The sequence below is a fragment of the Podarcis liolepis genome (assembly GCF_965112155.1).
Source record: "Podarcis liolepis genome assembly, chromosome: 9".
Lineage (NCBI taxonomy): Eukaryota > Metazoa > Chordata > Lepidosauria > Squamata > Lacertidae > Podarcis > Podarcis liolepis.
The window spans coordinates 50,426,430-50,444,114 of record NC_139564.1 but is presented as its reverse complement, the minus strand read 5'-3'; the positions used below and the strand labels follow the sequence as shown (position 1 = coordinate 50,444,114).

The 17,685-nt window shown below is 41.4% G+C and overlaps 1 protein-coding gene across 2 annotated transcripts in view; it reads right to left on the bottom strand.

Moving 5' to 3' along the window:
• WWC2 (WW and C2 domain containing 2) overlaps nt 1–17,685 on the bottom strand; it is a 114,353-nt gene that overhangs the window by 57,350 nt on the left and 39,318 nt on the right. The window contains exons 2-5 of one of the 2 annotated variants that reach the window (XM_083459483.1): nt 14,966–15,075; nt 3,490–3,693; nt 1,446–1,522; nt 224–303 (exon numbers count right to left, since the gene is read on the bottom strand). In XM_083459483.1, coding sequence (XP_083315609.1) covers nt 224–303; nt 1,446–1,522; nt 3,490–3,693; nt 14,966–15,075 — 471 coding nt within the window. Of the gene's footprint in view, nt 1–223; nt 304–1,445; nt 2,677–3,085; nt 3,694–14,965; nt 15,076–17,685 lie in introns of both variants that reach the window. The other variant, XM_083459484.1, reaches the window with a different exon arrangement.

Below are 17,685 nucleotides of genomic sequence, written 5' to 3'. Positions count from 1 at the left end.
ATCAGCTTTGCACTCCCCCTGACTTTTTTGAAGTTAATTTTTCAAAACAAAAACATTTTAAAACAGTGGCTAGGTTCTCCCATTGCCGGTAGGCAATAGATTTATCTCAGCTGTTTTCTTATTCCAAAGCTTCTCTCAGTAAACGGATGCAATGATTCTATTTGATTTGGTCCTAACCAGCGGACTGAATTATTTAAGTCAATTTCAATCATTTCATACTCACTGTTGCAATGTTTCATAGCCTTGCTCCTTATACAGTAATTCTTGCTTCATCTGCAAGAGTTCCCTCTTCAGCTTTTTAACCTTGGATGAAAAACAAATTAGTGAGCCATTTGTTTAAGACAATGGAACACATGGTTTGGATCAGCAATTGGTGTCCCCCCAGGCATTCATTCTTGGTTAGTTGAGGGACTGGACGTTACAACCACATGACACAATACCTCTGGGGGTTGCCTCACATGTGTGTAATGCTTGAATGTTGTGTCCTATCTCTAGACTTGTTAGCCCTTATTAGTTTTGGCACACTATATAAATCCGTTAGCTTCTACAGGAGTAACAGGCAATTTCCACTCTTGGATATGCTAATGCTTACTAATATGGTGTGAAAAAACTGTTCACAAAAGGACTAACTGCTCTGAAAAAGAGTGCAGCATGTGTGTCAGTGTTCAAGATACCCTGCTAGCAGACATAGCTGGTTTCAACACTACCAGCCTTGCCTATCACATATAAATAAGCCCTTGTTAGTATTTGTTGAACACAAAGGAATTCTATCTTCCTCTTGATGTTCCTGAACAAGCAACTAATGCAAGAGACATGCCAGATTAAGACACCTCTTTATTTGGATAGCCTCATTATAGTAATTAAAGTTGAATTTAACATTTACTTGCTTAAGTTAATTTGTCACTGGATGTGTGCGCATGCCACCTGTTCTCATTCAAGAAACATAGCACCTACTGACATAGCTTGGAGAGAGAGAATGAAACAGAGAGTAAACATGCAAGCGGGAGAGGATCCCCAAAGGCCACTTTGTGTGTGTGTGTGTGTGTGTGTGTGTGTGTGTGTGTGTGTCTACACTACACTAACTCAGAAACCAAGAAGTTTCCATCTGGAAGTCAATCTACACATGCTACAATATGTACTGCATTTAAAAACAACAACAACTTTATTTTCTGTTACAACACACCTCTATAAACCACCAACAAGCATGAACATACCCTAAACCAAGTACAATTCATATTATTGGAACTGCCAAGTGGTATTCGTATTAATAGAACTGCCAATGTCCCCCCCCCCCAAATATGTGTTCGTATGTGCATGCCACAAAAAACCCAGCAAACATTTCATTTGGATACTTGGGGATTTCAGTGCCTGGATGGCAAATGTCTAACAAGAAACACCACAGATGACACACATTTCCCCATAGATCTCAAATTAAGCATTCTTACCCTTAATCTTGTAGTGGAGATTTCCGCCTTCAGAATATCAGGGTCATACTTAGTGCTGGAAGAGGAGCTTGAAAATACTTATTAGGAAAATTTAAAGAAAATGGAAAATATATTTAACCAGCTAAGAAATGGCTCATTGTTTAATTGCATCACATTGCTGCATTACAGCCAAAGCTTCAGCACGAGAACAACAAATATTCAAATACATTTTCTTTCTATCAACTGAAGAGCACCATAAAATTATTAGAAGATGATACACGAGTGAAGGTTACACAAATGAACAAGCAACTGGCCTTTTTGGGGGTGTTTAAAACTGGCTCAAGATTAAAATTCATTTTGACACAACCATAATAGGGATGGAGGAAAAATTCATTCACATTGCATTTTAACAGGAAACTACCTAATTTGCACTTCCTGAACCAGGATGCAAAATAAAACGGAACTATCCTTCAGAATTTGCACCTGTCTGAATCTTGCAATGTAGTTTGCCACTCAAAATATGTGTACAAAAATGTACGATATTAAGGGAAATTGCTTGCAAATGGCACATCAAACAGAATTTCATTCAAAAATGTGTATGCTAGGAGAAAAGTGCACGAAAATGTACATATACATATAATTTTTGTAGTGACTTTTTATATATATAGCAAACTGATGTGAAAATGGCTGGGAAAATAAGGAACTGAGAGGAATCAAAACTGACAGTTTCATCCATCACTAGTTTGGAGGTGGTTGGAGGATGGATGGCAGCTAACAGATTGTGGTTGAATCCCAACAAGACAGAAGTATTGTTTCTGTGGGACAGAGGACGGGCAGGTATGGGGAACTCCCTAGTCCTGAATGGGGTAACTGAGCCCCTGAAGGAACAGCTACCCAACCTGGGAGTCATTTTGGACTCACAGCTGTCCATGGAGTCACAAGTTAATTCTGTATCTAGCGCAGCTGTCTACCGGCTCCATTTGGTACGCAGCTGAGACCCTACCTGTCTGCGTACTGTCTCACCAGAGTGGTACATGCGCTGGTTATCTCCCGCTTGGACTACTGCAATGCGCTCTATGTGGGGCTACCTTTGAAGGTGACTCAGAAACTACAACTAATCCAGAATGTGGCAGCTAGATTGGCGAGTGGGAGGAACTGCCAAGACCATATAACATGGGTCCTGAAAGACCAACATTGGCTCCCAGTACGTTTCCGAGCACAATTCAAAGTGCTGGTGCTGATCTTTAAAGCCCTAAATCACGGGTGTCAAACACAAGGCCCGCGGGCCGAATCCGGCCCGCCAGACCTCGTCATGTGGCCCGTGTAGCTGCCGCCAGCCGCCAGCCTTCACCTTTTATTCTCGCTTTTTTTTTTACACAAGAAAGCCGCCTCTTCAGTGCATGCGCGGCAGCCTACAAGCCAGAGAACGTCTGCCCTCTAGCGGCGCCGGACGTTCTACACAGGAAACCTCCACTTTACATGCAATCAGGAAGCCTCCACTTGTTTTTATATTGAGCGCATGCAATCGTGTGATGTGACAGATCCAACGGCTGCCTGAACCCTTCTCTCCTGTACTGTAAGTCCTACAGATACAATCAGCCCTTTGAGGGTGATCAAACTGCTGATGCGGCCCCCGATGAATTTGAGTTTGACACCCCTGCCCTGAATGATCTTAGCCCTGTATACCTGAAGAAGCATCTCAAACCCCATCGTTCAGCACGGACATTGAGATACAGCACAAAGGGCCTTCTGGTGGTTCCCACACTGCGAGAGGTAAAGCTACAGGGAACCAGGCAGAGGGCCTTCTCGGTAGTGGCCCTGTGGAATGCCCTCCCATCAGATGTCAAGGAACTTTTAGAAGACAGCTGAAGGCAGCCCTGTACAGGGAAGCTTTTTAAAGTTCAATGTTTTACTATGTTTTCATATATGCTGGAAGCCACCCAGAGTGGCTGGGGCAACCCAGTCAGATGGGCGGGGTACAAATTTACTACTACTACTACTACTACTACTATTACAGCAACAAATGAATGAATGAATACAAATACCGTATTTCTAAGATACGTACAGCTTGTATGAGAACTTGATTTCTCCTTGTAAGCATCATTCAGCCTCACATATTCATCCAAAGCAAGTGCTAGTCTCTGTTCTTTCACATGGTACAGTTCTTTCTGAGTGCTGAGTGCATCTTGTGCTACTGTAAGATAATCTTTCAGCATTTTCTCTTGTTCTTGCCTCCATTGTTTTCTTGGATCTTCTATCTGTGTGGTTTCTGGAGAAATGCAGTTGTAAAAGCTTTTATTTAGTAAAATAAAACTGGTCAATCTTAGCCACATTCAAATTAGTGATGTCCAAAGGACTTGTTTAAAAAGCTTTGTTCTACTACCTTGCTAGTTTTAAGTGACATCTTTACTGAATCACATTTTGAACCTCTGCATTATCTACCCATTTTTCACCAGACCCAAGCAAGACATACATACTCAAGCAATACAATGGGTCAGAGTAGACCCAAAGAAAATAATGAAAGTCAGTTAATTTTGATAGCTCTACCCTGAGAAGGACTAACACTGAATACAACTGATGGATCTAATAACATTTTTGTCCCACAGATATTTGGGTATAAAACATGTTAAGAACTGAGATTACTTCCAAAGTATCTTAGGACTGAAGAAGTTTAAGAGAAAAAGCAATTTTTACATGCAACATGTATGTTATGCTCTATGTTCTTTACTACTTTCAGCCTGCTGTTCTCCTATATAAAAGGCAGAAAAGAATGTTTAAACCTTTAAGGCTAAAGATAAAGATTCAGGTTTTAAGAAGATCTCAGGTCAATGAGTTCAATTTATGTTGATGAAAGATGCTATAGTCTTAAACAGTACTTTACATCTTCAAAGCTCTCTAGGAAAACATTAATCCAAGATACTGATTTAGGTTCAAGTGCTTCTCCTAGCTCTAACGTTAGTTACATATACTTCTCTAAGACACTTTCTCTACTTTTGCCTACTTAAATTATCCAGTGCAAACAGGAACTCCAATGCACCACAATAGACTTTAAACATATGTTTGGTTAGCTTCTGCTGCAGCAGAAGAAGGTCCCTGGTGGTCTCAATTGCCAATAATGCTCAATAGTCCTACACATTTAATCTTCCTACTGCTACACTTTGATGTGAATTCAAGAGGCAAGTAAATGAGGAAGTAGCTCTTTAAAAAAAAAAAAAAGGAATCAGAATGCTTCCCATGCGCCCCCTTAAACTCAAATACAGTTTATGTAGGTACATTTCTATGGAAAGTTTTGCCAAATATACTCAAAACAAGACTAGAGATAGATAGTATTTGTTTTTACACAAGCATATGGAAGGAAAATAAGAGGTGACAACTTTATATACCGCTGATTTCTCATACGCTTAATAGGATGCTTCTCCCCATCCAAATAATTTTTTGGCATCTGTTGGTCTCAAGGGACAGTGATGTGAGCCTCCAGGGGTGAAGTCAAACTGCTGTTGTTAGCAGCATCCAAGTGACCTCCCTGGGCTGTGTGCATGGAGGTCCTGGGCTGCTCAGGTGATGACCTCCCTCTCAGCCTTGCTGATCTGCTCCAAAGGAAACCAGAGCAATACATTTGGCACCAACCTGGCTGCAGGAATTGCTGAAAGAAGTTGTACAAGGCACCATCCAACCATCTCAGGGATTCCACTCTGGGTTTCTGTAGGGTTTACTCCTTTGCCTTCTCTTCTCCCAAAGATCTCTCGCAAGGCAATGGAGGTTTAGGATCAGAGTTTTCCTTCTAGATGGGCTACCTCCCCAGGTTGATGAGCCCCATCTGACCCTCACTTCCCTCTACAGCAAACGCAGAAATTGCCTTCTTGACCATTTGACCCACTACTTGTCTCATCCACTCAATCCGGTGCAGCCTGTCTTCACGTGCAGGGAAAGTCCCTAATTCATTGAGGGTTTGAGATCCATTGTATACTGTCACCTGGTTTAGCTGGGTAGTCAAAGCTGTTCACTGGGGTGTGGCCATTGTCACATGCTGACAGCTTTTAGGAGCCACAGGTGAAAGCTCAGTGCAGGGTGGGGACAAACTACCCCAGAAGGAGCACAATGTGTCTCCCACCAGAGGCACGACCCCTCCCCTAACACCCCATACAAATATTTTTTATATAAAGCAGAGAAGCTGGCAAAAGCCACATGCAGTCAAGGCAAGCAGAAATAAAGAGGTGTTTCCCAAGCAAAGACAGAGCACAGGAGATGTTCCCTCCATTGCCCTTGTCTTCAAAATGCACCTTTTTTCCTCCTTTCACAGAGAAAGGGGGAGATCATCCCTATGGGCACCAGCATACATCCTTAAATCTCAGAGCCAGGAGCCAGGAGCAAGTCTTTCCCTTGGGCATCATGAGGCAGAAAAAACTCTGGAGAAATTCTAGTTGAGACAGAAAGAGCCTTTTTTCCTACTGCTTTTGTGTGTGCCTTTTTTTTTTTTTGGCATACACACTAACCTATGCAAAAATAACAATTATTGGGGTGGTTAAGGGGAAGTGATCATGAAAGCAAACCCAAAGCATCAAATGGGATTTCATAATGATTCTACAATCAAACAGGATAAAGGCAGTTCTGTTGGGCTTTGGGGGATGAATGTAATGATTGCGGTTGTACTTTAAGAGAGCAGCACTAGTCGTAATGGAAAATAATCTCACAAGAGAGAAAAGCCATATCTGCGAACACATTTCAGGTAATTGCTCAGTAGGTTTAAGTCAGGATTGCTCAATGTGTGGCCCAAACTAAAGGAGTAGCCTGCAGAGTCCTAAAATGTGGCCCACAGCAATGCTGTCCTTGTGACTGTAGGACAAGGACAAAGCTGTTTCAATGCAGGGTGTGCGTTTTTTAGCACTTACAGTCTCACAAATCAAGCAATTTTATTTATTTTCGCCTTTATGAAACCTCATGTGGCCACAATTTTTGTTTCTGAATATGAAAACAAAATCAGTTGTGATCGTCTCAGTCCTGAAAAGCTGGTGATATTGTTTCTGAAACGTTCCAGGTTTAGGAAAAATTAAGATCCTTTCGAATAATGATTTCCAAACCCTAAGTTTTCTAAAGATGGCTTCCACTCTATGGCTGTTACAAGAAATAGCATGAAAAGGTTCACTGTCTGACAAGTGGCAAACGGGTATATAAATTAAGGCTACGTGGGTGAATTTCAGCCTACTGGAGGTTTCACAGGCCATCTATTCCTAACAGCAGGGCAGTGTACTTTTACATCCACGAAGCAGCGGGACGAAAGCCAGTCCTGCTTGCATTAAAGAAAAAGGTTACCTTTCCCCTTCAAGGTAGCAAAGCCAAAGCTGGATACACCACACAGCAAGCATCTGCAGAATATTTGCTGCAACCTTGCTTCCCTCAAATAAGAGCAATTGGAATAAGTCAGACATAATTCAAGCTTGCCTTTGGTAGCAGAGCAGAAGGGAGCAGTACGCATATGCTGTTTCAGAACTGCTGTTACTTGGAACATACTGGGACAAATGATGACAGCAAAATAGCATATTTTGCCGTAAAAATAATGTTCAGAGCACCAGTTAAATATGAGCCCATAAATTTGATTCATAAACACCATTTATTCCCAATAAAAACATATTTACTCAGAGAGCATTCTGCATGCAGATATGAAGCTCTGGTCTGCGCTGCAATCTACCTGTATAAATTTCAGTGCAATTGTAATTCCATAACAAAAGAGCATTTCTCTTGACTCTGTCAGGCTTGATTGAAATGTCATACCATGGAATTGATCTCTATTCTTTGAGTTAACTGTCCTTTTGTGTAAGGCATATGGTGTTTCTGGGGATCATGAACATTTGTATTCTTGTTCTTCCATAGTGGAGAACAGCAAGTAATTTCAGGCTAGGTTGTCAATTTCTTGTGCTGAGGGAGGAAAAAAAGAACTCAAATCTTTGGACCCATTTGCTCTTCTAAGCTGCTGGCTCAAATAAAAATTTTATGCACTTAAAGAAAGCAGTGAGGGACCAGAGTTTTCTCTTCCTCTGACTAAATAGCTTGTAGACAACACAGTTTCCCATCTTTCTTGAGACAAGCACAACACTGTAATATAAGAGACTGTACCTCTGTTGTCACACATTGTCATATGTACCTTTTGTCGGTATGACTTTGTTGGAAAATTAGGTCCTCTGCCTTACAGTTCCTGAGACTATCAGAAAAGAAACTGAAATACAGTGAATCACGTTTAAATCCTTGGGATGCTTGAAGAAATGAGGAATTTAAAAGCACCCAACTGTCACTGTTCAGCTTCAAGCTGCAAATGGAAAAGCAACTCTGCTACCAGACCTGTGAAATCCAAAACGACATTCTGTAGCCAGGTGGACAGTCCCTTTTCAACAGCCCCAAATGTCGGGAAAGGAATGGTCATCAGAACCATGGTGGGAGAGGAAAGCATTAAATATCCCCTCCCTCCTTGCTGAAGTCCCAATCCTGATCCCCCTACCCCAGCTATAACTTAGGGAGGGAAAACAAATCAAGCTACAGTAGAACCTCTACTTACATCCCACTCTACTTAGGCCCGTTCCAAGTCACGGCCATGGGAAACCCAGAAGTAAACACTGGGTTTGCCGCGATTCGCCCATGTGCAGAAGCGGCCGCCGCCGTCTGCACATGCACAGAAGTGGGCTGCTGCCCAATGCGCCTGTGCAGAAGCGGGCTGCCGCCAAATGCGCCTGCGCACAATGGCACTTCTACCAGCAACCTGTTTCGCCATAAGGACGGGCCTCCGGAATGGATTGTGGTCTTGAGTAGAGGTTCCACTGTAAAGGCAATGCTATTTGGAAAAGGAAAGGGTTAAAGGGACAGAGCAGAATCCTACAGAAGGGACATTGTAATTAATGGGGCTTATTCCCAAGGCAGAGTGTGCAGATTTGCAGAAAGAGCATGCTGCGTTTGAAAAAAACAGTATTTTAGTGCTAACATAACCCAGCCCCAGCCCCCCCCCGTTTGAAGCTGTTCTTTAAGAAAAATGAAATCAAACCCAACTGCCATACATTTAATGTAAAATTAAATAGTCCGTAAAACACCAGGTACTTTTATTTTTCATGGGTTTCCTTTCAAAACATCTACTGAAGAAGCTTTACTTATGTTTCTCCCTACTTAAAGTGTATTACCATCATAGAATTGAAATGTCAAATGTAAAACAAAACCTAAAAAGCAAAAAGGGGGACTGAACCCCAGTCCAATCAACGTAGATTTAATGCATTAATTGCTAGCGTGATTAACCACCTAATCAACACTTCATAAAGTATGGCATGCTTCCATCAACCCTAAAAATTGGAGCCATGCATCTTTTCTACAACATGTTTTTTGACTGCAAGTCATTAGTGCACAATTCACACTGCGAAGACTAGGTCAACATAATTAAACACCCAGCCATGAAACTGGCTAACAATCTGTTACTTACCTTCTTTACCAACAATAGCATGCAAAACTAGAATTTCTAAATTTATCAAGCTTCCTGCTGTATTCTAGTGTTGGCATTGCTAGGTGAGATCCATGGAAGGTAACTTGTTTAACTAAAAATGTTACCATGGGGGGGGGGGGTCAAGACTTCACCAAGCCTTACCCACTGAATTCCTGCAGATATGTCATTTCTGCTCTACTGGTTAGCTGAGTGGTGAAGGTGGCATCTCTTGAAAGCTAGGTGTATACAGGTGTCCTTCCCACAAACTGATTGATCCCAATCAATTCCAATGGGGCGAGTGTATCTGCACCCTATATAAAGGAGTCATTAACCTACAGCTGAATGACAACACGGAAGAAGCTAAGAGAAAGCAGGTCACTTTTGGAGCTCAGACATTTCCATACTAAAGCATTAAATTATCCAAGGTCCATATGTCAAACCGTGAAACAAAGAGGCAATCTGCCAAAACTTCAATCAGAAGCTAGCTGGTGAGCACACTGGTGCTTCTTAAAGCTTCAAAAAGTAGAAGGGAAAGTAATAGTATTATCCTTCTTGACTTCACCATGACTGCATCTTCCCTTCCATCTCAGGCAGTGCGTTGATTCCCCATTGCAGTCCCAGGTGCAAAGGACATACAACCATACAACAAAAGGCACAGGACAACAGTGTTGGAATGAAATAAGTCCGTAACTTTCATTCATTGCAGATGTTAGATGGTTTGATGTAGGCATTGGGTATGTATCCTGAAATCAACAAGCCCGTGTGCAGGTTGATGTTTAAACAGAGTTGACCAAGGTAAAGGGTCACCCTGCAACACGCATCACATCTGGGTGACCCACCAAGATCACCATAACAGGGGTGCAATGGTCCCCTGAGCTGGGTATCTGGACATGAGGCACCCCGTAGCCTCCCTTAAGGGGATACATGACTACAGAGCAGTGGGGAGCACCCCCTGGCCATGTCGGCTAAGGATCCATCCCAGCGCCTCTTCTGGCACTCAAAGTTGGTGGGAACGGGCATTGCCTGACATAAATGCTTCCAGGCAAACACTTCCTGTTCCAGTGCTACTTACTGGGATCTCCAATCCCAATCCTGCCAGGACTTGTACAGAAAAGGGCCCAGGAGCAAATAATCCTCTCACTTGCCAGTATACTTCACCAGGTACTTCTCTGGGTACTAAAGGACAGTTTGTGCCGTTGATTCAGAGCAAGACACAAGACATTTGTTCGGTCTATAACCTTTGAGAACCTTACAGGGGAACCATTCATAAGCAGCAGGAAGTCAACAACAACAATGGACACAAACGCTTTACAAAAAAACAACATACAAATTGCCATATTGTGATAAAGGGTCATGAAGTCTGCATCATAGTGAGAGTCATCAGACATCAGAATTTTCATTTGAAGTTAGTAGATGTTTTAGAAAAATAACCATTTATATGTTGAAATCTCAAGCCGAGGGGGGGGTGTGTGTGTGTGCGCGCGCTATTTAAATCCATCATCTGCCTCCATGCATTTGGCACAGGATGGAAATCCTGCCAGAAACATAAAAGTAGCAACACGGGGGGTGGGGGAGGATAAAACATGTGAACATGTTGCTGAAATGGCCACAAATGATACATCATATTACACAACTCTTTTCAGATCATGATGGGTGAGATGCTTACATCGGTTAGCAGCTTCAGGCTCCTGCAAAATATTTTGACTTGGTTAAACATTAATTCCAACACTGTGGCTTGTGAGAAGTGGAGAGGATTTCTAGCAACTTACAAGTCAAGCTGTTATAAGAAGGTGTCTTTTCCCAAGACATTTGAGGATAATGCTGTGTTTTTTCTAGTTGTAATTGTACCTGTCCTGTGCAGAAAAAAGAGGATTACTTGTTCTTTCAGCAATCAAACCTAGTGTTAGTCTTTTGAGGGGGAAACTGTACAGATGTTATATGGGCAACAGTACTAGTTTGCTTAGATATATATTGAGGTTTGGTTCAACTCGTTTTTGTGTGTGTGTGACTGTAGCATTAGATTCTGTTTTCTCTTCTCCTGCTTAAGCATCAGAATCCAGACTCAGAACTGAGCCCCAATGAGATCTCCTGTACAGAGGAGGAGGAACATGGTCCCAGAGAGCCCTCTAGCACCCTTGTTCTCTTATAATGGCAATGGTGCCCACCTGAGAGGTGCTGGAACTGAGTTTTGGCGAATTCTGGTTGGGGGTGGGAAAGCCCTGAGTCTTTGGCTGCTGAGCATTGATGCAACAGAGCGACAACTCCAGGAGGTAGCCCTTCCTTAGTCTTGCATTTCCTTGCTCCATATTTTTCCAGTACAATCTCCTTGCCTGGCTAGAACAGGCCACGTAAGTTCTGATTGTGCAGACAGCTTACCAAAGCCCCTCTTGTATATAGTAACTCAACTATAGAACCAGAAGTTGTGCACAAACAATAACTAATCAATAGTGGGTTGTGACAGTGACTGTGCCACCTCTCTCACAAGTTTCTGAATATATATATTTACCTTACACATATACCCACGATTTCTCTGTCAATAGCCTACATAAAGCTACTATTGGTAGACATGCTGCCCTTATTTTGTACTAGTGTTGTAATTCTGAAATTATGTGAAAAGCCCTGAGGTACCCTTTCAAAAAGAAAATTGCATACATGAGTTAGGTGAACTTAAATATATTTTGAGCAAGCTAAAGACTAAACTAAACAAGGGATTCTTCTTAACTGTTTTTGCTTTCTGATCCTGAGCCTACAATACAAATTGGGAACTTATCCAAGCAGTGCTGCTGATATGCAACTTTGATTTATTGAACTGCAACACTGAAACCATACCAAAATGAAAAAAAGGAGGTAGTAAATCAAGCCCAACAGTCATCACATACTGAAAGTCAATTCTTCAGAATGGCTAAGGGATGGAAATCACTGCTGGGGATTCTTACGGTTTCAACAATAATACTTAACATTTATGTGGGGCTTTGGTTGGCATATTTGAACATTCATCCCATAATCCACCACCATGTAAGGTAAGTGACTATTATCATCCTCATCTTTCTGAAGAGAACAGAGGCTGAGAAAGCAGTGCCTTAACTAAGGCCTCCTCATGAATTCTTGGAAAGGACAATCCTAGAACCAGGAACACCATGGTTGACAGCTCTCAGTCTTGGCCACTACACCATGCCAGCTGTTTCAAAAGAATTCAGGCTACATGAAAAGGCTTGGGATGCAACATTATCCTCCTACCTACAATAAATAGCCAGCATAGTTTGGCATCCATTTCTTTTAAAAAGCAAAATGCTCAGGGGCGGAAAAAGGGGAGATATGTTGCTTCCAACGGTACAAAGACTAACAGTAACGCAAGTGGTGCAGCTGTTAATACATCATCTACATTTCTGCACAACTGATAATGTATACAAATGCCTCCCCAAACTGCCATTTCTACAGCTAAAAGTTAATGAAACTTTTGGTAAACTCCTGTGTGCTGCAGTTAGCAATTATCAGACCGTTGCATTCCAGGCAGGAGAATTAAAGCTATAATCTCAACTTTAGCATGTAAGACAAATGACCTGCCTCTGACCCTTATCACAGGCAGTTTACCATCCAGTAACTCAAACAAAGAATGCTCTCTTCAGAACACCCACTCCAATACCCCACATACCTGATGTCTACTGCGCTCCAGAAAAGTTTCACCAAAATTGCTCCGTCAACATGGATTAATATACCACTAAGAGAGCATTAAGTACCTGAAACCTCAGTCTCAAACAATGAGGTAAAACCAGTTCAGCAAAACAAAAGTACACCCATTCCACCACCTTCCATAAAACACATTTACAAAAACACCCCCTCAAAAACCTCACCCCTACACACATTTTAAAGCCCACAGCAGGAGAAGGGGCATTTCATTACAAATATGTGTATTTTGTTGCATTCCAGTGCTGCATGCCCAGTAAAAACCCGCCGTGTAAACAAATTCCAAACAAGCTGTCTCAGGTTTGCTATAGGCATAGTTCATATCTTGTTTGTTTCTTCATCCTTGAAGCCTCAAGTATGGATCTTAGCCCTGTAAAGATTTTTAGCACACTACAAAACATAGTACTTTATGGCCTCTGATTTTAATGCAGTTTTAATCTTATTTCTCAGACAAGCCATGTCCAGTTATAATCTAGGATAATAATAACCAATAGCTGGTCCATGGCTCTCCTTTCTTCACAGCATGCTCTTTAGATGGACCATTATGACTTCAGTAAGCCACCTTTTAATATTTATCAGGGTCAATTAGAATAGAAATGTTTTAATCGTATCTTACCCAAGTGATAACCCCTTTTCTGCTGGTGCTCTGTTTTAAAGAGACAAGAATTGCTGCAGTCCCTTGGAGCCTGGTTTTATTTTGATATGAATATTCGTTAGCAAGACCCTACTATTGTGATAAAATGTCACTACAATGCTATACACACTACATTGGTTTAGAGTAAATATGTATATGGGTGGAGAATAGGGATAATGCCAGTAGACTCCACATGTTCCTGCAACATGTGATCATCATAACATGGGGAAACCCTATTAGCATACATGCACAAGCTCTTTCACAGGTTACGGTATACAAACATGAAGGATGTTACTTTGTTCTCTCTGTGGCAAGGCTGAGAGTACACCAATGTAGTACATGAAGTACTCAGGCTTTTCCTTTCCTTTTTGTGCTATGGCTATTCTTCCAAAATTGGTTTTATTGTTATTAAAAACAATTTTTTAAATCTCAAGCTACACAAAGCTCAGACAGTTCCAAGAAGATTAAGCTCTTCACTGCTTTTTAACAAGTAACATCTCAGCAGCACAGATGACAGAAATTCTTAAATGAAAAGTAGTAAGCAATTGCAATGGGTTGTATCCAATGCTATGTTTGTGAAGTTCTGCTTGTGCAATGGAACGTCACTCTGTACAGCCCACATGCAACTCCCAACTAATAATTTTGGGACCATTTGTGTGTCATTAGATCAGCTACTTCTGAGGTTTTTACATCACCCATACTGTCAGAAGTACAGTGGTACCTCGAGTTACAAATGCCTCAGGTTACAAACACTTCAGGTTACAAACTCCGCTAACCTGGAAGAGTTACCTCGAGTTGAGAACTTTGCCCCAGGATGAGCACGGAAATCGTGTGCTGGCGGTGCAGCGGCAGCAAGAGGCCCCATTAGCAAAAGCACGCCTCTAGTTAAGAACAGTTTCATGTTAAGAACAGATCTCCGGAACGAATTAAGTTCATAACTAGAGGTACCACTGTAGCAAAATTCAGTTTCTAATGTCTGGATGAGGGACATTAACTTATTAACTGAGAAACTTCTACCAATGGCAAAGAATTCTGGGGCAAGTTCTGGGGCAGACATACAGCTTACATGGGGCGCTAGTCAGGTCTACTGAGCCGAATGAGAATGCATCCCAGAAAACACCCAGCATTCCCCTGTGGTTGCACAATGCAGGGAAAGACTGACATCTGTGAGCAAGCTGGCTTTCATGGAAGCCTGCCTGCCATGACTCACCTTCACTTTGAGGATCCCTCGGTTTGAAAACCACAGCACAAAAGCAATTATGAATATATGGTTATATTTGGATTTAATGCAGTTTCCTATGAATATATTTACTGAATATTGTTCCAGCATCTTCTGGATTTTGTGTTTCTGGCTTACAGAGAGACCAATTAGAATGTTAAGTTTTGGCAAAGATGGGGAGTTATTCCTTATGTTTGTATAAACAGAAAAACAGAATGTTTTAATTAGTGGCACAGAGGTTTTAAGGTTAACAGTTAATCCTGTGCAGTTCTGATCTCCATTTTGAGAACCTGTTTTAAGTGTCCTTGACAGACAGAAGGATGTAAGAGCAGTTTTTTTAAAAGGAAGGAAGGAAGTGGGGGGGGGGGAGTAGCAGCGGTAGACATTCATTTATTTTCTTAGGAAAAGCACTAAAAGAATTGCTATGGGGAGTTTTGACTGTCTCATAAGAAATCTCTCCTCTTCAAGTTCTTGTTAAGAGTCTAACAACAGAGTCTAATCTGGCTAAGCCTTCTTATATAATCAATAAAGCACTTAGAGAAAACACTTACGGTTTATGTGGTCGATATAGTAGACACCAATCTGAGGATCGTATGCGGCTTCCCATCCCCATGGTAGCTCATCTCCAACACAGTCTGCAAAGGATAATGGCTTTGTTAACCTAAAAACAAAACCAGAAAGTAATTGAATTAAGATTATGGAATTTTTCCTAGACATACACATGCAGAAAATTAGGCAAAGTAATTCAGAAGTGTCACTTCAGGCACTATACTGTTCAATATCTCCACTTTCAAACGAGGAAGAGAGAAAGGCTTGTTTAGGATGAACTGACAAGGGTAAGAGGCTAAAAAACCAATGTCTGAGATGTCTAAGCAGAATCAAGGAAATCTTCAATATATTCCTTTTTTCAAGGCCAAACAGGATGCCATTCTGGAACACCCATTTTCCAGAGCTATGATGTTCCCTCTTTGCTCTAAAAATCGGAGCCCCTCCTCGATGGGGCAGAGCCGAATTAAACTAGACGGACATCATCCCATATAAACCCAGAAGACAAATTTGAAGATTTGCCTAATTTAGGGTTAAAAACATAAGAGCTTGCTGGATCAGGCCAATGGTCCATCTAGTCCTTCATCCTGTTCTCACAGTGGCCAACCGGGTGCCTGTTAGAAAGGCTCGCCACCCGGCACTCTTGTTACATATCTTTAGGTGCCAGGAAATACATGCCTCTTCTCCCAGGCCTTTGGCTAATTAAAACAATCTATGGTGGGGTTTTTGCCTGTGTTTGGTTACTATGTTATGTATATTTGTGTTCTTGTATTGTAAACCCCCGTGATCCTCAGATGAAGGACAGAAGAGAAATTTTATAAATAAAAATGAAACAAAAAGCCAACAAGCAGGAATTCCTTTGGAATTCAGAGGATAGCCATCATGCCTGGTAGCCATAAATACCCTTCTCCATGAATGTGTCTAATCCTCTTTTAAAGCAGTCTAGGTTGGTGGCCATCATTGCCTCCTGTGAGATTGAGTTCCACAGTTTAACTATGCACTGCATGAAGAAGTCCTTTTGTTTATCAATCTTCCAACATTCAGCTTCTCCAGATGTCCATGGGTTCAAGTGTCATGAGAGGGAGAAAAACTTTTCTCCATCCACTTTCTCCATGCCTCCTACTTGCCTTTTCTATACAGTAGAAAGTCCCAAACCCTGCAACCTTTCTTATATATATAATTTTTATTAAATTTTCTGTTTTACAATTTAAAATACTCATTTTACATCCTTAAGGTATCAATGACTTCCCTTCTTCTCTTTCCCTGGTTCATTTTACATATCGTAAATCCCTGCATATTTTACAAAAACTATACCAATCAGTATTCCATCCATCAAAACTTATTTACACTGTTGAATTTATCTTAATGCTGCCAGCGTTTTCAGCTGTACACAATTATTTCCCATATATTCAATAAACGTTTTCCAATCTTCTTTAAACATATGTTCTTCTTCTCTTCTTCGATATGTTAAGTCTGCAAGTTGTGCCAATTCTATCAACTTAAGTTGCTGTTCTTCTTTGGTTGGGACCTCGCTCGTTTTCTATTTTTGGGCTAACAAAACATGGGCCGCAGTATAGTAGCATACATACCGTAAATAATACATACACAAGGTTGATTGCCCTTTTATCAACCTTGTTAAGGACTCTTGTTAAGAGACTCTGTTGTAGTATCCTAACCCAGGAGGGAAACTAGGCTTTATTTCACCCGAGTCAAAGACCCAGTTTGGCACTCACCCCATGCACATTTGCATACACACACACACACACACACACACACACACACAGAGGCTGGCAGTCTCAATGGCGCCTCTCTGGTGGCTTCATGCAGGGCAAAGCACCCTGCTAGCCCTCCTGCCTAACCCAAACATCTAATAAATAATTGCAGAAAGATGTCTTGGGAGGGAAACAGCATGCTTCTTGCTAGAGCAGGATCTATCAGCAAATGCCACAAACTGTCATGAGCAAAGGGGCTATAATATCTCTAGAAACTGGAGTCTGAGGGATATCAAAAAAGAGTGAAGCCCTTTCCACCACTCTAACCTTGCATTCAATTTCTGACCAAAGTTAGGAACTTCAGAGGAATATAGAAGACTGACAAGGAAGCCAAGGATCTGGCTTAATAAAAATAATACTGAAAGGCAATTTATACAGTAAAATGCAACAGCATGATATGCTGATCAGGTCTATGGGCTGTAAGTACCCAAGAAAAAACCTGGGGGGTGGTATGATAGCAAATAGATCGCTGAAGACATTGGCTCTGTGTGCTGGGGAAGTGAGAAGGAAAATTCAGTGATGGGAATTCACAGGAAATAAATTGAAAATGAAACAGCAAGTATCATAATATTGTTATATAAATCTATAGCAAACTCACATTTAGAATACTAAGTATGTTGTTTCTGCTTTCCCTAACTTAGAGTGGATATCATAGAGCCTTACAGGGTACAAATAAAAATCTCCTGATTTTCTCTCAGGAGAAAGGCAAAAGGTAGGGCCAGCCAGAGTGGTGCAGCTATTAAAGTGCTTGACTAGAAGCTGGCAGGCCTTGAGTGAAATTTCAACTCAGTCATGAGGCTCACTGGGTAATCTTGGGCAGGTTTCTAACTCTCCATCTCACAAGGTTGTTCTGAGAATAAAGTGGGTGGGAAAAGAACTACAAGCTTGTGGGACAGGGATGATTAAGTGGCAATAAAATAAACAAACAAATAAAAAAAACCTAAATAGGGTTG